The sequence below is a fragment of the Mustela nigripes genome, chromosome 2 (assembly GCF_022355385.1).
Source record: "Mustela nigripes isolate SB6536 chromosome 2, MUSNIG.SB6536, whole genome shotgun sequence".
Classification (NCBI taxonomy): domain Eukaryota; kingdom Metazoa; phylum Chordata; class Mammalia; order Carnivora; family Mustelidae; genus Mustela; species Mustela nigripes.
The window spans coordinates 187,519,031-187,540,730 of record NC_081558.1 but is presented as its reverse complement, the minus strand read 5'-3'; the positions used below and the strand labels follow the sequence as shown (position 1 = coordinate 187,540,730).

At 36.4% G+C, this 21,700-nt stretch overlaps 1 protein-coding gene across 4 annotated transcripts in view; it reads right to left on the bottom strand.

The window, feature by feature from the left end:
* The window catches only part of ROBO1 (roundabout guidance receptor 1), a 414,151-nt gene that overhangs the window by 324,802 nt on the left and 67,649 nt on the right, over positions 1 to 21,700 (bottom strand). For all 4 annotated transcript variants that reach the window (XM_059392146.1, XM_059392148.1, XM_059392147.1 and 1 more), the window contains exon 2: positions 15,949 to 16,275. In XM_059392146.1, the coding sequence (XP_059248129.1) occupies positions 15,949 to 16,275 (327 nt within the window). The remainder of the gene's footprint in view (positions 1 to 15,948; positions 16,276 to 21,700) is intronic.

Genomic DNA, 21,700 nt, shown 5'->3' with positions numbered 1-21,700 from the left:
TACTACAAGTTACATAGTCTTTAGAATTAAGTGAGAAATTCCAAAAATCTAATTACAGTACGGGGTTATGGACGATGATAAAGGAATATAGGGAGGTGTACGATTAACCTTGATGTGACAGCGGAAAGGGTAGGATACACAGAAAAGGAGGCTCAGAGTAAAGGATCGCTCTTCTGAGCTCTGAAACAATAAAACACATTTTTCCAGACCAAAGGGATAGGATAAGGAGAGCATGAGTTCTAGGTCACAAGGCCAGGATCGTACTAATCCCTGCCCATTATTTTCAAGAGTTTAGACTTTAGGGATATTCAAGAACCTCTGAGTGAGCAATCAAGAGTTATTCTTACAAGTAATTTTAGAGTTTAGACTTGGGGATCCAGGGTGGTACAGCTGGTTAAGTGTCCACTTTGGGCTCAGGTCATGATCCTGGGGTCCTGGCATAGAGCCCCAAGCTGGGTTCCCTGCTCAGTGGGGAGTCTGCTTCTCACTCTCCTTCTGCCCCTCCCCCACTCATGCACACATGCTGCGTGCATGTGTTCTCTCTGACTCTCTCTCAAATACATAAAATCTTTAAAAAAAAAACCAGAGTTTAAACTTTAATGGCACTGAGAATCTGTGAGTAAGCAATCAAGAGGGAGAGATGAGATTTTCACTTGCAAGAGTATTACAGTTATCTAGGTGAGAAATGATGGTGACACTAATTAGAATAAAAGTGGGGGAGTGGAGATAAGTGAAGATACTTTAAAGCTATTCAGGACAAACCATCAGCAAGACCTAGGATCAAATGATGTAAACAGATGGAAAGAACGGAAGAAAGAATCTCGTGTTTCTGGGTGGGAAGGCTGGCTGGATGGCGGTAGTCTTTTCATAGCTGGGAAAAAAACAGAGGAAAGTCAGGGATGGAAAGGAAGATGGTCAGTCTCATGTTGGACATTTGAGCAGAGGTACTACTGGGACCTCTGAATGGAGCTGGGTGTAGAGATCCAGTCCAGAGATTAAGAGAACAGGGAGTAAATCTGGACAATAGTTCTTCCAGAATCCAAAGAGGTAGGTGTGGTCATCCTGGGTAAGCCACAGAGTAAAAAAAGAAGAGATCCTCCAGGAACTTGAACATTTCAGCGATAAGCCAAGACCCAGCCAGACAAATAAGAAGAAAATCAACAGCAGTTAGGTAGTAGACCTTGCTAGTTGCCTACTAACCATCCGTTCTCTGTTCTTCTTTTCAACAAATACCAAATTTTGTTTGGGGAAGAAATGGGTTGGTTAAAAACATCTCCCCTTGCTACAAAGGAAACTATGGTCTTCAAGGTGCAGTCACTTGCCCCCAGGATAGCAAACCGAGATTTAGTTGCAGGTTCAACCTCTCCAGGAATGGAAATCTAAGCCAATAAACCTGAAATTTTCTGGTTAGCACCAATGACGTAATCTGGTACAGGGAACTGCTCTATTCCTCAAGGGAAGATGAGGTAATGTATATGATGAGACCCCCTAACACTCTCCTTAATGAAAGGTGACCTTGCCAGAAACAATCCTTCCTTTACTTTTGCTGATAACTATTGGCCCCACCCTCCTTCCTATAAAAACCTTCCATTTGTTGTTACAACTCCTAGGGGCATCTCTCTACTTGCCATGTGGGATGCTTCCTGATTCATGAATCACTTAGTAAAGTCAATTAGATCTTCACATTTACTCCCCCGAGTTTTGTTTTTTAACACGACGCATCTTTGCAACTACAGCTGGCCATGTGACATAGTTCTAGCCAAGGTAATGTAATAGAATTCTACCCAGTGAGAGTTCCAGAAATTTATTGTTGTCCTGTGTTTTTTTCGGTTGTTTTTGTTTTGTTTTTGTTTTGTTTTTTTTTAAAAGGGGGCGAGAGCTGCTGACTTTTTATACTTCTCTGTCTAGCACAGCACAGAAAGATGATATTGATAGGTACAGCTAACACGTTGTAACCACCAGGAAGAAAACCACATACTAAGGCTGGCAGAAGAGCAAAATGGGAGGAAGCTGGACTCTTGATGCTCTTTGAAGCTGTCATACTTTTACTGTACAGCCTTCCTCCAAATTAAAACCAGTCTATTAAACTGCCCAACTTTGGTTACATGCAGTAGGATCTAATGTGGATCTAGCTGGGTGCCATGAAATTCTGGGAAAGCGAACATTTCGCAAAGGAGGTCTGTTGTGTCAAATGCTTGCAAGAGGTAAATTATATCCATTACACAAAACAAAGTTTAGAGAGCTGAGGTCAAGACTATTAACAGTAATAGGAAATTAGTGAAAGAGAAGGCTAAGGCCACACATGGTGCTAAGCACCTCTTTGCAAAGTTTTGGGAAAGCACCATATTTGAATTGATTGTATGTTTGGAAGATTGACTGGACCCCTGTTATAGCCTTCAACATACTGATGCAGAAGAAAACATTCCTGGAAGAAAAAAAAATGGAAATAGAACAGTATATCATATTCTTTACTCTTATGTTCTTGAAACAAAGAAACCATGTAGATAAGTGACCACAACCCTGAACAGGAGATACACAGACACTTTTGTAATTATATGTCCACCCATAGGACGCCAAAACTAATTTTTACCAAAACTGCATTCTGAAAAAACAATTTGCTTTCTGAGAAAAATATTTTGGCATTCCATATAAATGCAGGAATTGTAGTAATGTAGATTCCCCTACTCATGCTTCATAGAATTCATTAATATTTTAAAACCTCTACAGTCTTATGGAAAAGAGATACGTGGAAAAGTTTGTTTAAAGACTTAATGTACAAATTATTTTTTAACAGCATACAGAAATACTTCACTGGAACATATATATTTTTTAAGTATTTTATTTATTTATTTGACAGAAATCACAAATAGGCAGAGAGGCAGGCAGAGGGAGAGGGAGAAGCAGGCTCCCCACTGTGCAGAGTGCCTGATGCAGGCCTCGATCCCAGGACCCTAAGATTATGACCTGAGCCGAAGGCAGAGGCTTAACCTGCTGAGCTGGAACACATTTTGAGAAAAGCCACAATGAAATATTTAAATGCTCACCATGCCAATGACAATAACTATATTATAAACCCTCAAAAATATATTTGTCATAAAAGACATACCATGCACTGATATATGAAGACGATACATCCTTTCACCAATATTTATAGGGATTTTAGGTATATTTATGTATGAGAGGCTGGCTGACACTGGGGAAGGAAAGCTCGTTCTAAATGTAACCATATATGGCATTAGTTTGTCAGCCTTCACTTACCTGCAATGAAGAGAGACACCCTTTGGAACCATAGGAAAGGAAGGAATACCCCTATCCATCAATGTGCCTACCATAGTGAAGAGCTCATGATACAACAGTCACCATGTATATACTGCTTTGTCAACCAGCCACACTTCTAAGAACTTTGTATATATCAACTTATTTAATCCTCCTCAAACTTCCCTAAGGTAAGTAGCATGAATATCCCCCTTTTACAGGTGAGGGAACTGAAACATAAAAAGCTTAAGTAAACTCACCAAGGTCACAGTTATGTTAAATGAACTTGCCTTGACTTTGCTGAAAACACAATTAATGACAGAATTAGTTGTCACTTATTCCGCACAAATTTTATAGGTACGAGTAGATATCTATAAACAAAATACATATGTGTAAACATATATACAAATTACAAACATATAAATTCTATTTTTAACTATAAAGAATGTCCAGAGTGTACTCTATAGATAAAAACCATTGTACAGGGTGAAGAGAACCTTTACCTTCAAACAACACAAAGTTTTCTTGGAATAGTTCCTAAGAAATGTATGGTTATTCATCTGGGGTTGATGATTGAAATTTTGAGGGAGGCTTAAAGAATTATAACCAATATAGTTCAGAAAGAACAGAGATTTTAGTGGTAATTAGTTGAAGGAAGAAAGGGAGAGAAGGAAAGAAAGTAAAGAAAACTGTTAAGGAGTTGATTTTCTTGCCTCCTGGTGGTACAGAATATGACCACAGAATTCTGAGTTTCTTCAAGGTTTCAGTTTTTGGTGATTTAGGCAAAAGATGAGAGGACAGGAGTTAAAGGCAGCGGTCAACATGTTCTCAATCCACGGACCACAAAAAATATTTTCTACTCTCCTGTGGAATTTTGGCTCTTTGCTACTTTCTTTCCTGAGGTGGTCCCAAAGGAAAATACACTAGAATCATATTTTCCAAGAATTCCCTTAAGTATGATTCAACAAGGTTACAACCTGTCCTATGCTCTCGTTTTAGAACGAGGAGAAGTCACTTGAGTAAGCTACGATAGGCGCTGAGTTATGTGATCAAAATGCTCTCAGTATCCTTCCACAGCAAACACAGACTCCTAATCCATTTTCTGGTGTCTGACAGAGATAAGAATCTGATAAAATGGTAACTTAATGTGACTCAATCTAGATAAAGTAGAGTATTGTGTGGAGAAGAGATACAGGGTGATGGAGAGAAAGACATTGAGAAAGGATATAAATCCTTGGGGGGAAGGGATGTCCTTTTGCATTTTCTTTTTAACTTTCTGGCTTTTCTTCTAAGCTCTACTTCATCCTTTATTGGGTAAGATTAAAAAGGTCCCCATTCAGGCATACTAAATAATTTGGTCATAAACTTTTATTTCTCTTGACAAGTGTAAAATGTCATAGGCGCTATTAAAACTTCCATTTAGACCTTAGGTTAAATAGGACTTAAAATGTTACTAAAGCTACAGTTTCCACTTCGGAAATACTAAGAGACTAAGATTAAAAACTATTTTATACTCAGAAACCTAAATTAAACATCAGATATAATTTATTAAAAAATTAGGCCCTGCTTAATAACTATCTTCAAACATATGAGATGCTATATTTTTTAAAAAATGGCTTTTCTATTATCACTTAGCCTATAAAACGAAAGAAAGACTTCCATAGCATAGGATTTAAGTAAATGAAAGTAATAACTTTGTGTTAACATATGCTGAAGTGTGTGAGGGTTACTCATGATGGAGGCTAGATAATCTTTGGCTCTGAACTGAGTTTAATACAACAAATGATCTTTAGATAATTTAAACTAAAAGTTAGAGGAACAGATTAAATGACTTCCAAATGACCCTCCCAGCATGGTTCTATTCATTTTAGTAAATTCTAGAGTGCTAAATTTTCATTCTAGAAAACGTAAAGTAAAATTAGCCATAGATACAGTATTTCACATTTGGATTATGCTAAGTAAATACAGACTTCCATGAATTTACATAAAAACACCTAAGATATGGTACATGAATTACTTTTCTTGATAAGTGGTGTTATGGAGATTGATAAAGTTTTGAGTATCCTGTTCTTTGCTTAATATCCCACTATCTGTAAATATTAATACATAGTAAACACTGTTTTCCTTCTCCATCCAGGCTAATAATATATATTTCTGTCCTCTTTTAAGTGTAATCCTTACCATAACTACAACCCCCAACACATACTCTACCTCTCTTCCGTCTGCATTTCTCTCACATTTTCTCTTTGTCTGTCTTGCTCTCCCTCTCCCTTGTCCCCTCTGTCCCCCACCCCCAATCTCTCTGTCTCTGTCCCTCTGTCTGAGTTTCTCTCTGTATGACTCTGGATGTGTTTCCCTCTGTGTCCTCCTGTACTTTTCTTTCTGTGTTTCCCCCTCTCCATCTCTGCCCCTGACTTGCTATCTCTACTAGTCTCCTATATAACCTTCTCTACTCTCCCCTGCCCTCAGTCCTGGTTTAGAAGCCCAGGGTAATTCAAACCCACTGAAAATCTTGTTAATTGCATCTCTCTTTAAAAAAAAAAAAAAAAATCAGCCACACTGGGTTTGCATTCCAAAGGTTTTCTTTGTTCTAGGGGATGAGGGCGGGCCTATGAACTCTAGTTGAGACAATGTATACCACTGCTTCTCCAATCTGAATTTGCACAAGTTACATTGTAATACTGTTAAAATACAGCATCTGATTCAGCATCTCTAACTTGCTTCCAGGTAATGCCAACGATGCTGGTCCCCAACCACACTCTGAGCAGAAGCCTCCAACTGCTGCCTGTAACCCACCGGATCCTTCCCTCACCTGAGTTTGCTTCCATCACGTGGCTATATACAACATTGCTATCCATATGGGTTTCTTCTCTTTCTTATCTCTATTTTGCCTAATTACTGTAGTGTCTCGATTTCATTGGTCTTTACATCTTAATTTTAACTAAGCTTTTTTTTAAAAAAAATTCATTAACCACAAACTAAAGCCTAAGATTGTAATAAGAAATTTAAAATATTACTATGCTGTCATTTCCCTTCAATTTCTCATCAAATTTATTTCACTAAATATTAATCTACTAACTTATAACAGCTTTATACAGAATATATGGATTAATGGTAAAGTACAAGAATACACATAATTTCTGTTACAGAACATTTATTTTGTGTAGTTTTTCCCACCCAGAAAGAAAACAGAGACGGTAAAGACACTTCGGTCTTATTCTGCATTTATAGATTTTCTCAAAGGAACTTCAGAAAACCCCTCCAGGTACTGCTAAATTTCCCAAGTAATGTTATCCCCCCCCCCCCCAGAAGAGCTTCCTTCCTTCCTTCCTTATTTATTTATTTATTTATTTATTTATTTATGGACAGAGGTCACAAGTAGGCAGAAAGGCAGGCAGAGAGAGAGGGGGAAAGCAGGCTCCCGGCTGAGCAGAGAGCCTGATATGGGGCTCAATCCCAGGACCCTGAGATCATGACCCAAGCTGAAGGCCGAGGCTTTAACCCACTGAGACACCCAGGCGCCCTCCCAGAAGAGCTTCTTAAATTGTCCTGAACCTTGAAAGGAAGAAAAACTCCCAGGGAAATAGTATCTGATGACTGCATTCTAAGCACTGTGCTTTCAAATGAGTGCTGGAGAGCATGTGAACTGCTTGACATCACAAAGAAACTGTGCGGGAATGAGTGAAAACGGTAGGTTAGTCTGCTTCTTGAAGTGGCATTATGACACTCTATCATGGTCGTCACACGTGGAATAAAGTGCTCCTGAGTTATTCTAGATCACTTCACTTGCAATGTGCTGGGAATGGTGGTAGGCACTTGGGTCATGGCATGGTTCCCTCTTGAGATGACGGCAAGGTAATAAGAAGTGGAACAGGAAAGTAAGCATACCGCAAGCTGAGATACAAGAGGAAAATATGATTTCTTGGGATTGTGATGGGCTGCAGCATACGGAACTACTGATCGCTTCTCAATGATAACATCACCTTACCCAAACTCCCAATCCTATCTGTATGGTCATAGACTTGACCTGGACCTTGCTTTTACCAATAATTGTATCTCTTGCAAAATTTCAGCCTCTACTGTCTCACCCTTCATAAGTAAGCCAGGTCTTCAATCTTCAAATTGAATCCTTGCTTTTCTCTTCATCTCCATTACTATCACACGCTTCACCAGCATCATCTTCTGCCTGGAATACCTAGGGCCTTCCTACTTTGTCTCTCCCCATCATTCCGTGACTCATTCTCTATGCATGTAGTACTCAATTATTACATGATTCACATTTTTAAAGTATAAATCAGATCATGTCACCTCCACTATTGCCCAAAAACCTGTGGTTCTCATTGCACTGGACATATAACCCAACATTATTAACCTGGTAATGGGACCTTGCATGATCTAGACCCCACCTACCTCCCTAGCTGTCTCCCTTACTCAGATGCCGTACCAGCCGTCTTTCATTTTCTCAAATATGCCCAAGTCTATATTTTCTTACGGCCTTTTAGATGTACTGTTCTATTTGCCTGATAAACTTTTTCTTTTACTCTGTGCCTTGGTACTATCTTCTATTTCAGTTCTTAGTTTGACCCCAATTATTCTGGACACTTTTCATAATCTTTAACCATAAAGTTATTTGTATAGTAGTTGGTTATTTTCTGTCCTTATTTCTTCTCCCCACTGCATTGCAATTTCTATGAAGGCAGAAACCATTTCTTTTTTTGTTCACCACTGAATAGCTAGAACGAATGAGAACGCCTAGAAAGAGTTATTTTGGAAAAACAAAACAAAACATTTTTGTGGGGGATAAACTATATTCTAGTATTTTTCACATATTTATTTAAACTCTGACTTTAAAAACATTTTTAATGCCCACTTTGGGTAACACAGACAGAGAGCATTTATACCCCCCAAAACACTCAATAGTATTTTATTTTAACCTGACCAAAAAAAGTTTAAATTGATCATTAATGACAGCTTAAACTAATTTATATTGTATTAATTAAAATTACAGACACCTGAGTGACTCAGTCAACTGAGCATCCAGCTCTTGATCTCAGCTCAAGTCTTGATCTCAGGGTCATGAGTTCAAGCCCCACAATGAGCCCCACACCTAATGTGGAGACTACTTAAAATAAATAATCTTAAAATTAATCATACTAAGAAGCTTTGGGTATGTTTTATTAAATAAATTTATCACTCATTTTAAAATACATACAAATTATTCTCAAGCTGGTCTGTGTATGTGGGAAAAACTTCCAGCATTTAAGTCATAAATAAATTAGTAGGATTAAAAGGAGTAGTAATATGATGATAAGATTTGAGAGGTAACCAGATCTATCTTGTTATTTTAATATATTTTACAGACAGTACTGTTGAAAGGAGGAGACACTGCCAAGAATTTCCCATAAATAACTAAATACTGAATTGATTTTCTGGAAGCCTCAAGGGGCTTTATATCTGAGCATCAACTAGTGCTGAAATAATCATCTTAGTATTTTTCAGCACATATGAACACCATCTACTTTTTGAGAAAATTAAAGGAGTGGCTCCTGAGACTGGTAATGGTATATGTATCCTCTAACCCCACAATTACTGAATTGAGTCTTGTCCAGGATGGTGTATCTAGTAATATTCAGCAGAAGGAAGTTGTTTTGCAGTATCCAACCTGAAGAGCTAAACTTTTACAATTAGTCTTTATGATATAGATACGTGTTCCAACATAGCCAATGCCTTTTTTGGCCACCTAAGACTGAACAATGATTAAATAGAGAATAGTTTTCCCAGAGCGAGTAAAGAGACCTAAGATTGTAATAAGAAATTTAAAATATTACTAGGTGTCTACCAAGGTGTCTACCCAACTTCCAACAGTAGTTAAGTCTTGGTGATGAGATTATAAGAACATGTACATATTATCACAAATAAAATACAATTTTTCAAAGTTATGTAAAAATGATCTCTTTAAGCTTATTAATCACATTCCTTAACTTGTGATTAGGAGTAAAGGGAAAGAAATGTATAATATGCCCCTATTCTTCAGATGTTTCTACAAATCTACTAAAGATTAATATAGAGCAATTATGTGAGATAAAGGAAAAACATAAAAAGTTTGCTGAAAAAGTCAACAGAACATGTACCTTGAACCATGTTTAACTAGCAGGAGTTTCAAGATAGAAAATAATCTGTTGATTATTTATAAATAAATAGTCACTCAAACGGTCAGTCTTCTACTAAAATGCCCTTTGAAACTCAAACTTTCTTTTTATGCACATTGTCACTGTCCTCTCTCACGGACCCACCTCTTCATGGATTATGAAAATACAGGTTTCTGCCTTCATATTTCATATTAAATCCTCTTTGAAAAGATAAAACAAATAAAAGAGAGATGGGGAAGGAAGAAAAGAGGAAGAACTTTTACGTTCTCTCGAAAAAAAATGACCATTATCTTCTCTCTTAATGTAGCTATTAAAGGATGTTGCTCTTACTTTTCCAAACCAATGAAGAGTTCCCCTGACACTGCATTCACTTGAAGGTGTAGACAACACTTGATTTACGACACAATTTAAACCTGACATCTGGATGTAACAAGTGCTCTGACGGACCTACTACTTACTTACATTATGGAGATTACAGAACCTTTCCCTGATATTCTGATTTTTATTTCTCAGTTATTTAATAGGATAAAATAACTATAAACCCAATTAAAAATCTAAACATAATCATTAAAAGCAGCTATGGAGTAAATGTTTGTGTCTCCCTCCCCCGCCCCATTTAAGTTTAAGTCTTAATCCCCAGTGGGATGGTATTTGGAGACGGGGACTTTTGTTAGTAGTTGCGGTTGGATGAGGTCATTGAGGTGGAGTCCCTCTGATGGGACTGGTGTCCTTACACTAAGATAAAAAGACTAGAGCCTCTCTCTACCATGGGAGGTAATCAAGAAAAGAGCTCTCACCAGAACCCAACCATATTGGCACCCTGATCTCCAACTTCCCAGCCTCCAGAACTGTGAGAAATAAATATTTGTCGTTTAAGCCACCCAGCTTAAGCCGATGAAGACAGGCAACAACAAAAGAATGTATTTGACAGACAGTAAAATTCAAGTGTTCAGTAACAATAATCATATCAAAGAACTTAGCAACGCTGCCTCTACTTAAGGGAATACATACATTAATTAGGAAAAATGTAAATATTATCTCAAGTGTAAAAGATATAAAACTGAATTTTTTTTTATTTGTCCATGAAAGAAAAAGGATTTGAATCAACATTATTTCATGTTCTGCATTAGGACTGAAGATTTTAAGGTAAAGGTAAATTTCTCATACCAGTGATTTCAAGTTGGTATTTAGTATATTCAAGACATTTTTTTACTTAACCAGAAGTTAATTTAAGAAAATTTACTTACTGAAGCATTTACTTATATTTTAATATATTAATGCACATCGCTTTAAACTTAAAATGAAATGAGTCCATTTTTCAAGTCAGAAGCATCAGATCCCTTTTATATAAAAATAACCGTGGTGTTTGATGGAAAGAGATAAAGAAGAAAAAAGTAATAAAAATAACAGTACCAATGATTAAATTTATGATTTAAAATTTATGATTTGTAATTATGTGGCAGTCATTGTGCCACATACTTTATATGCATAATTTAATTTAATCATGAATCAATTTTGGAACAAAGAATCAGTTCATTTTAGAATGTAAGTGTACCAGGAAGTGAAAAGATTTTTAAATCATTAAACTAAATGACTAACATTCTTCCTGAATACTGAAAACAAAAATAAGATACAAAAAAGGTTTTAGAATGTGGTAAAAACACTTGAAAATGCCTAGTTAAAACAATAAAACAAAATTAAGTAGAGGAAACAATATTTTTAGATACGTAATATAAAGGAAATTCAATTTCAAAAATAAAAGGACTATCCGGGAACAATGTGTGTGTGTGTGTGTGTGTGTGTGTGTGTGCGCGCATATAAACTATATAAATAATTCCAGTGTCTGACAATAATAGAGGTCAGATTGATTATGTGTGTGCACATAATCATAATCAATCAATTGATCAATCAATATTTTAAAGTATAATGGCATGTATTACTTCCACCTACTCATCTGAACCATTTTACCTCCAGGAGTAATCCTTCCATCTTCCAAGGTCCAGATTTTAGAAATACATTCTATTGTATCTAGGTAAACACATGGCTGCTTGGCATCCATGAGTTTACTTTGTCATTTTACCGGAAGAAAGAAAACTGGATAAATCAAATCTAAATCACTTTGATGAGTATCATTTAATAACAACAAAAGATCATGCTATATTGGGAGTAGTTCACCTCAAAATATAAACATTTACCCCAAAGTAATTACTACTAAATGTACCCCCAGTTAATTGAGAAAAATGTTTGTTTGTTTGTCTGTTTGTTTCTCCAGGAAAGATAGTTCCTCCGGTTTTGCTGCTACAACAGCCAGCAGATGTCTGCCTAGTCTAAAGGGAATTTCTTTTCCTCAAGAGAAAACAGCTTAAATAGGAAACAAATAGCCATATGCGAACTGTGCCCTGCTTAGCAGATGACGTAGAGGGCCATGTTCTACAATGGGAAGCAGGAGGGTCAAGGTTCAGATTAATTTTCCTTAAAATTCAATGCAATTACCCAAGATCAAATTACTTATTAAATATAAGTTGTGTCTAAGAATTGTGTTATTAATTTGTGCCAGGCACAAAATGGAGTTCTAAATTTAGTAAGTGATGATGTTGGGTACAGGAGAATGGAGAATGGTCCCAATAAACATTCTCCTAAACATTTAGTAGACTCTTAAATAAAGCTAATACAAGATAAACAAGAACATACCACTTGCAAGACCATTTTAGAAAGCTAACTTTGAAACTGAATTAGATAAAGAGTGAAGTTTTCAAAAATCTTAGAAATAGCGAGTGGTATCTCCTAAATTTTCCAATGTAATGTCCCCATTAAGTTATAGAATTCTTGGTTTGCAGAAAAAAAAAAAAAAGAAGAAGAAGAAGAAGAAGAAGATTTTTAAAATATATTGAAAAAATCAATCTGTGATTAAAAATTATTTTCCTTTGCAGAAATAAACTTCAAAAAATTCCAGGAAACTTTAGTAACAACCATCATATATTCCTTAGCATTTCAATTTTTAGACTTTATGATTGTGTGAAATAACTTTTTAATTGCATTAAAACTGAGCTTTCAAGAACAAGGATTGCAGCTTTTACCACATGGCAAGGATCCACACTGAAAGGCTGGCCAGTGCTTTTCACTGGGTCTAACCTAGTTATGATGGAGATTTAAATGAAAATAAAAAATAACTAATCCTAAAAATAACTAATAAATGTAATCCTTTTGGTGTACTTTAAAAATTTCAATAAATATTAAAGACACAAAAGACATGATTAATATCATTTCTATACAGAAACAAAGGTTTTCAATGACATTCAATATCTTTTTTTTTTTCCAGTGGTTGAGAGATTGACAATTGTTAGGAACCGAGAAATCTAGTTGTTGTTACAGCTGTAAAACCTGGTTTAAAGGCAAATAAAACACAGGTAAATGTTTTTAAAAGCATTACCAACAACTGTGCTGTGAAATCTGGGTTGCCTCTAGACACTTTTGTTAATGCTATTACTCTGGATTACAGACTCACTAAGAAATTAGATGCAATCTTTGCCTTCCTGTGTCTTTGGGAAGAATAAGAATAGTTCTTATTGAATTCTTTTTTTTTACACATTTTTTAAACTAATGTGTAAAAAAAAAAGGTAGTAATATTCTCCAGGAAAAAATAAAACCAAACTAGAACCGTACTTTACAGATTTAAGCCACAGCAAATATGGCCTATGTTTCCCTGGACTTCTACTCCTAACCCCTACCTCCCCACATACACACATGACCTGGTTTTTTATGTAACATACAAAAGGCAACTTTCCATTTTAGGACACAAACATACTTTAAAATGGTGAATTGACAGTAACTATTGCCTAAAATACATAAATAGGTGAACTATATCACTACATATCTATTTGTAGGGCACTAAAGCCTGAATTTACTAAATCATTTTTTAAACACACAGAACCCATTTTAATTCCAGAGCATTAATTTTTCCCATATAAATTAGGTTATAAAATAATACAATTTATCCAAATAAAAACACGTTGCTAATTATTGCAATAAAACAAGTACAAAAATTGTTGATTACAAACACTACTCAAACTTTTTTTTGGATTTAGTATAATTATTATTATCATCACTAATAAAAATCTTTATTACCAAACTATCCTTATGAATGTCAAAATATGTTTGATAAATATACTATATACATGTTGCCCTTCTACATGTATGAATTGTTAATGAATATGATCTTAAAATATTGTTTAAAGTATCTTAACTATATTCTCTTTTCTCTGGAGCTTGGAACATTTTGGAGACATAATGAGAAATATCACATGAAAATTTGGGATGTATGCATTCAGGGACTATTATCTGCATATTTTGCTGATAAAAGTTATATAATGATCTTATGTCTGTTTTCAGTTCCTTGAAGGTATATTTGTTGACTAAGACTGGAAAGCATTTCCCATAATGGACTCACAAAGTAACGGGAGGTCTTGCTTAGAAAAAGAATTGAACTGGATACTAATAATGTCTTTTAAAATAGTTACACAAAAGCCAGATTAAAAAAACAGAGCTCTCTAAATCCCAGTGCATTAAGGGTATCTTGATCATCTAAAGTAAAACTAAAGGAGTTTTGAAAGGCGAGATCTAAAGGGTAAGCATTTAGATGTTCTATTCAAGTCTATAACATTTTCTAAAAACTCTGGCAATGATCAGAATGCAAGTATTGTAAGAAATAAGACAGAAACACAATATGATCTCAGATATATATTTCTATTGGTACACACTTCATTTATAAGGGATTATACTTGCAAAGAATAAACAAGAACTCTGTTTTTCCTTCTGATCTTTGGTTTCTTATCTACCAAAAATAAGAACTGGTCATCTATACCATCTATACGAGTAGGTCATCTATAACATCTTCCTTGATTCTCTATATTTGTATTCAAATGTTAACTTAGTTTTCCCTGACCACAACCTGAAAGAAAACTGTATCAAAAAATACATATCCTTTTAGAAAAACATTGAAACGTCTTTTGCCTGCACCACATTTCAATTTGCGAAGAAAGGAAAAAGGAAGGAAAGATGGTGGGAAGAAAGGAGGGAAGGAATGGAGGAGAGAGGAAGTGGGGGGAGGAATGAGGGAGAATGAGCGGGAAGGAAGGGGGAAGGCAGGAGAAAAAGAAAAGTAGCCTGCTGCTCTGATTACAGCTTTTGTTCATCTCACTTAGCTAGTTAAGATTTTCACTGAGAATCAAGGCAATAAGAGAAAGTACAGTAGGTCTGTGATCAATTAAATGTGAAGAGAAATATAAACTTGAGTTTGAAGTAAACGTTTTAAAAAATGTGAGTGGCTTTAAACGGTTACTTTCGTTTTTTTAGCTACTTAAATTTTATGCGCATGTTGGACATCTTCGGCATTCTGTCTCACCCAAAACTCTCCATGGATCTATGTGTGTGATCAACCCATCTTGATTCTTGGAGACTGAGTCCATTTTAATAATCTGATTAAGTTGGAAAATCTGTCTTTAAATTCCTTTCTATGTCTATAATTGCACAACTACCTGTGGATTGATCTACTCAAGTTCTAGATGAATGTTAGAGACAACAGTAGAGATTATGAAGCTGATTATATAGTTCAATTTTGAACATAAATTATATCAAAATATCAATCATCCTAGAAAACATTATAGATACATATACACATAGTTATGTCTGCAGTTTCACCGTTCATTTTATGTAAAGTATATTAGAGATCTAAACTTTGTCTTTCCAACCAATCCCTAGGCAATATTCAACTGTACTTATAATACATAGAATATATTCTTCCAAGGATATGAGACTTTCTGGCTACCTCTTAAATGTTTACTAAAAATAAGAGAAGCCTAATTTGTATTGAAATACATAACGCACCTAACAATTTAATCATTAGTCAAGAGATCCTTCTTGAGGTGATTGCAAATGAACTGTATTTGGTATCCATGTAAATAACTAAACCATCAACTACCATAGGATGACATACACAGGTTTTCCTCCCAGACGGCACTACAGTAGCCAAAGTAATAATGTATGAGGCACATATGTCTATTTCTCTACCTATACCTTTACCAAAAGTAGAATACATTTCTAAGAATTAGAAGCATATGGTTTAAAACCATATCTTACACTACCAATTGAAAGTATATCTCCAAACGAAGACAAATGAAAAATACCCCTGCTATTCTTTCCACAGAAATGTACTTGCATTCAGTATATTTGAAAGCAACAAAGAAGAAGGATATAACAATTTTTTAAGAATAAATCAATTTCAATGAAAATGTTCAACAGAACTACTTCACATCCCAAGTAGAAGGGTTTAACAACTATGTGCAAATCCCAAAGTAGCCTGAATAACCAGCTACGATGAAAAAAAAAACCATATCAAATAGGTAGAGGACTGTATTCATACAAAAAGCTAGACATTTTGTTCATGTAAAGCCTGGGATAGGGGTTGGACTTCTTATTACCACTCTCCAGGCAAAAGATCCCACCACACCATTCCTGCTGTCAAGAGCCCAGAGCCCCATGTACTTACTGGCTACCTCCAGCGAAGCGTTATGGCTCACGGCCTCTCCGAGGTAATTCCTTGCTACACAGACGTAGACCCCTTCATCAGGCCTACTTTTTCGTCCATGTACTATACGTAAGAAAAATAAAGATCCACTCGGCAGCAACATTCGGTGTGAGCGAGGGTCATCTTTGTCTGTCTCCACTCTCTCCCCCCCTTTGTACCATTCGATAGTGGGTGTGGGGCGGCCTTCGGCTTTACAGTTCAAAGTGGCAGGTTCTCCTTTTGACACAATTAGGTCGGAAGGGTGTTCAACAATGCGAGGTGGAAAATCTTCCTGACGAAGACGGGAGCCTGCAGAAGAAGTGGCAAAATGGTTTCATATTATCATATGGAAACAACTAGAAATCTTATCGCAAAAGCTTAGCTGTAAATACTACTATGTAAACAGGGCATAACAGTGACCTTTTATTTACTCCGGACCCCATCTACTAATTAGTCCTACCGGGGTCCACCTCAACCACATCGTTCAATTTTTGAATTCTTTGACCCTCCACCTAGAAAATACTCTTGCTTTAACTCGGTACAAATCCTGTCCGCTCTTCAAATGCCTTGTGCACAAAGCCTGTCAGAAGTCATCACCCTGTCTGTGTTTACCACATCCGTGCCTATTTTTTGCAGAGGAATGACTGAGAGAATTGTAGAGTGTTACAGATAATAGCACAGCTTCTTGGAATCTCATTTGTAACTAACATCAGTCAACACTTTAAAAAAAAAACCTACTCGGTAGACCAGTGAACATCATATTCAAATTTATGATGAAACTGCTCTCTATATAAATTTTTCTATCTTCCTAAATAATAAAAGTCTGTGTGTGTATACACATTCCCAGAATTTGAATTAATAAATTAATTTCATTAGTTGCCAATAGTGATATGTTAATATTTAATATACTTCAAGGATGAAATGTTATGTAATTGAGTTTAAATAATTAAATATAATATAGAGTGAAAAAGGACATTGGGTAAGGGCCTGCGTTCTGTATTACATAAGTGAGGTCCTGCGTGTTTGTGTCATTTAAATATTTCCTGTGTCTATACTTTATCTTTTTCCAATGAGATTATAACTTCTAAAACAGGGATCAAGATTCATCTTTTTTTTAATATTCCTGCCATACTGCTGCTGTGGATAAATTTGACATGTAAATTTCTTAAAAAGATTTCTCAAATGCAACAGCCCAAGGCTTAATTTAATTGAGCCCCAAACCTCGTTCCTATCTAGCCATCCAATCTCAATGAATAATGCAAAGTAGAAACCGGGCTTCCTTGACACCTCCCCATCTTTGTCCTCCTCCTTCCCGATATTTCTCAAATCAGTCTCCTCATCTCCATCTCTACAGCCAGCTACCAACCCAGGTCAAACTACTATCAATTCCCACCCGGATTTAGGAAATCTCTTAAACCGCTTCACTTCACTGTAGCCAGAAGAAGGCTTTGAAATGCAAATACAATCTGGGTTCTCCCCTACTTCAGTGGCTCTTAAAATATACTCGTGGCTCTTAAGATAAAGTCCTTAACAAGATCTACAAGAGTGTGTTCATTCCCCTGTCTAGCTCTCCAGACTTTTCCCATTCCACTCCTTTCTCTGCTTTCTTCACCTCAGCTTGCACTAGTTCACAAATACAACACGCTTCCTCCTGCCACAGGCCTACACGGGCCACAGGGGCTTGTGCTTGAAATGATCTCAAGGTAGTTAACATCCACTTTCCTTTTAAATCTCTGCCCTCCCTGGTCTTTCAAAAAAAGTTAAGTGCTCTGTTTATAGACCTAAATAGCCCTACACAGCTACATTTTGGTAAGAATGATCAGAATTGCAATCTCATTTTTTTTGTTTGATGCATGGAATCCTGTATTTCCCATTGCTCTGTAAGATCTATGGGTCTGATTTTGCTCATGGTTGCTTCTCTTATGCTTGGCAGAGTGTGAGCATGCTACAGGCGTTAGAAAAAAATGAAAAAATGAATTAAGTCCTAATGGGGAAGATCTATTTGAGTAGAATGATCTGAAACTTAATCACATATTCTATAGAAAGACATTAAAAGATTTTATTTTTTAAATGATAATCAATGTGCATTATCTTCAACCTTTCCTAGACTGTAAACTCTGCATGGACTGATTTATAAATCTCTAATTTGTAACTACTACAATTAACCTTTTTTCTTAATGAATGAAATAAACAGATGAATGGTAAAATTTAAAGAGCATTCAGTTATATTGACCGTGAAGTAAAGAAAACTGTCATCTGAAATCTTAAGTAATAGTTTTACAACCTGAAATATTGAGAAACAGCTTTAATTCAATGCACAGTATACAACATACTATAAAGTCTTTAAATGAAACCAACCACTAAAGAAGGAAGAAATAAACCGGCAACATGGGGGAAAAATAACTGAGAAACTCATACTTTCTCACAAAGGCTATACTGAAGTCAAATGAAATTTTAATTAGATTTTAGATTACTCAATCACAAATGTTATACAATTTCAAAGAATAAAATATATGTGGCCTGCCTTGACTTTAGCTATAATTACCAAAGGTGGACGCTAATGAGGAGCAACTACTGAGGTAATAGCTGTTTAATTAAAGCACTCATTATTTTAAATTCTGAAAGTCCATTTCAGATAAGAAATAGGGATGCACAGTTTGCAATGGGGAAACTTTGCTATGGGGAAAGGACATTTAAGACAGCCTGAACAGGGGAGAGTAGGCATCCTGAGACATAAAATTTGAGATGAGTCTTGAAAACTGAGTCAACAATAAAAGAAAGGAGATGATTTCACTAGAGGCACAACTGTCAAAGAAAGTTTGTGCCTGAAGAAGCAATAATGGGATGAACGTTGTAGATCAAGTCAAAGTTCTACAACTTACCTGAAAGCAAGAGAATATTGAAATATCTTAAGTGAGGCATGGGCAGAGTCATGCTTGGTTTTTTTCTTTTTTTTTTAAAGATTTTATTTATTTGACAGACGGAGATCAGAAGTAGGCAGAGAAGCAGGCAGAGAGGGAGAAGGGAGAAGCAGGCTCCCTGCTGAGAAGAGAGCCCAATGTGGGGCTCAATCCCAGAACCCCGAGATCATGACCTGAGCCAAAGGCAGAGGCTTTAACCCACTGAGCTACCCAGGTGCCTCCATGCTTGGTTCTGAAGAGCTCACCATTGGTGGTATGACAGTGGACTCTACAGTGGGCTAAATCAGGAGGTAATTGGTCGAGAAACTTTTGTACACTTTAAACAATAAATTCTGAAAACTTGGGACCTTGCCAGACAGAAAGGAAAACAGAGGAAAGAATCTCGAGATTTAGTTATAAAATCAACAGGATCTGACTGTCATTGCCGCACTGGCAATGCGGGATGAAAACGAAATGGAAAGTGCACAGGATGGACAAGAAGAACAAGGCAGAGGATTCCAAGTTTGTGATCTGAGCAGTGGGTGAATGACAGTCCCAATGAAGGTGCAAACTCAAAGAGTGAAATTTGTTGAGAGGAAGCACAGACGAGATGATTGATTCAGTCTGAGACATGGAGGGCTTGAGGTACTTCTTGATTTTTCCAAGTGGAGATGACAAGTTGCCAACTGAATATCCAAGTTTAACCTCAGAAAAAAATCTCAGCTGGAACCACAGATGAGAATCAAGCTGGAGACTGAAACCATGGGAAAGAATAAAACTGTCCAGGGAGTGTACAGAGGAAGTAATGGCCAATTACAGAACCTGGAGATCACCCAGATGCCATTAACATACAGTGGAGCTCAAGACTCTCTCTATTCCTAACCAGCAGTTCCCTATAGCTGTACCGGAGCTAGCATGACTTTTGGGAATGGAAAACTCAGGCCTAAGCTTTCACCAGAATGTTTGTACAGCAGTATTCGGTAAAAGAATCTCAGCAATAAAAATGGCATCTACATTACTAAAGGCTAAATTGTCAGGCTACGTGAAATACTCTTTCCTCAGATTGTTAATGCCTAACTGCTCAAAAAAGGAGTTGTAGTTCTCAGGGTCTTCTGTCTTGCTAAAAGCACACTATGATACGCCAACAGAAAGGTACCCTGTGCAGCCTTTCTCAAACTTTTTTGGCTACTGAACTCTTCAGTTTTCTTTTTCCAGGATATCCCACTGAACTTTGCTTCTGAGGAACACACTTCCAGAGAAAATACACTCTGTTAGCATATAATGATCTGAAGAAATGAATAGGTTTAGTAAAAAAAAAAAAAAAAAAAAAAAAAAGACATTTGAATACAGAGCTTGTGCATTTGAAAATCCTAACAAAAAACATAGAAATCTCAAATTCCTCATACTGCATAACTTTCAGAAAAGGAAATGTCCAATTCCTGAGTAGTATTTATAATGAGTAATTGGTTAACCTCCCCAATAAAAATTATAAATGGCAATCACCTTTTCCAGAAACACTATAATAAATTATTCTTTATTATCAAGTCTAAGCAGAAAGGAAAGAGAAAGAGAAAACTAACATTAATTATCCATCATCCCCTTCATCACAACAACATCTTTATGAGGTGGGTGTTGTTATATCTGGTGTCCATATGGGGGAAGTAAGACTCTTAGCTGTCATTCAGCGAGAAGGTGGCAGAGCTCAGATTCAACTCGAGTCCAATTCAAAACCTTTCATTAAAACCCAGAGCGAAACATGCTTTGTCTGTTCTTCTTTCCAACGCTTCAAGTGTTCATTTTGACTGCTTATCTTTAAATTGTGGATTATAAAAACAAAAAGCAGTCAAACCTAGGGGCATCTGTTGTTCCTTCCCTATGCATACAGAGAAAACCTGACTGTAAACCTCATGATTTCATACTCCTTTTACTTGGTAAAGAATTTGATAATGAACGAAAGGAGGTATAAAGCTTGTCTTATACTGTGTCATCTTCTCTAATTACGAACTTGAATTTTTTAGTAAATAGCTTAGAATGTCAGTTTTTAATACTGAGAACCTCAATTCCTATGCAACTCTTTATGCAGCTAAAATTCAGGATCACTGGGGCACCTGGCTGGCTCAGATGGTGGAACATGAGACTCTTGATCTCAGAGTTGAGTTCCAGCCCCATATTGGGTGTAGAGATTACTTACAATAAAAACATAGGGCACCTGCATGGCTCAGTTGGTTAAGCAACTGCCTTCGCCTTAGGTCATAATCGTGGAGTCCCACATCGGGCTCCCTGCTCGGTGGGGAGTCTATTTCTCCCTCTGACTCTCCTCCTACTCATGCGCTGTCTCTCTCTCTCTCAAATAAATAAATTAAATAATTAATCTTAAAAAAAATAAAAACAAAACAAAACAAAATCTATAAAAAATTCAGTATCACTGGTTCCCGAAGTTTTTCCATAATCATACTTTGAAGGAAAAGTCTCCTATCTTCTATCAATAATTGTTGATGCACTTTCTCAAAGGGAAACTTGAGCTATGCCAAGATCATATAAGGAACAGCACCCATGACTCTCCGAAGAGTATAGATTACATACAGTCCTCCTCCCTAGAGCAGGTGGTGTTCGTCTCCTCTGGGTCACATAGCTTCTCTCTAATATTGACTCATTCATAAAAAGCCTTCTCTCTTCCATCATAAATTCTGAGTTTCTGTAAGCCACCTGACAACCACCATTCTGGTTATAACAATTTGTTTTTATGTACTAATTTTTATGTTATAAGATGTCAGGCTTTTATTACCCTTAGTAAGACCAACTTCCTGGTTTCAACCAAACTCTGCATGGGAAAC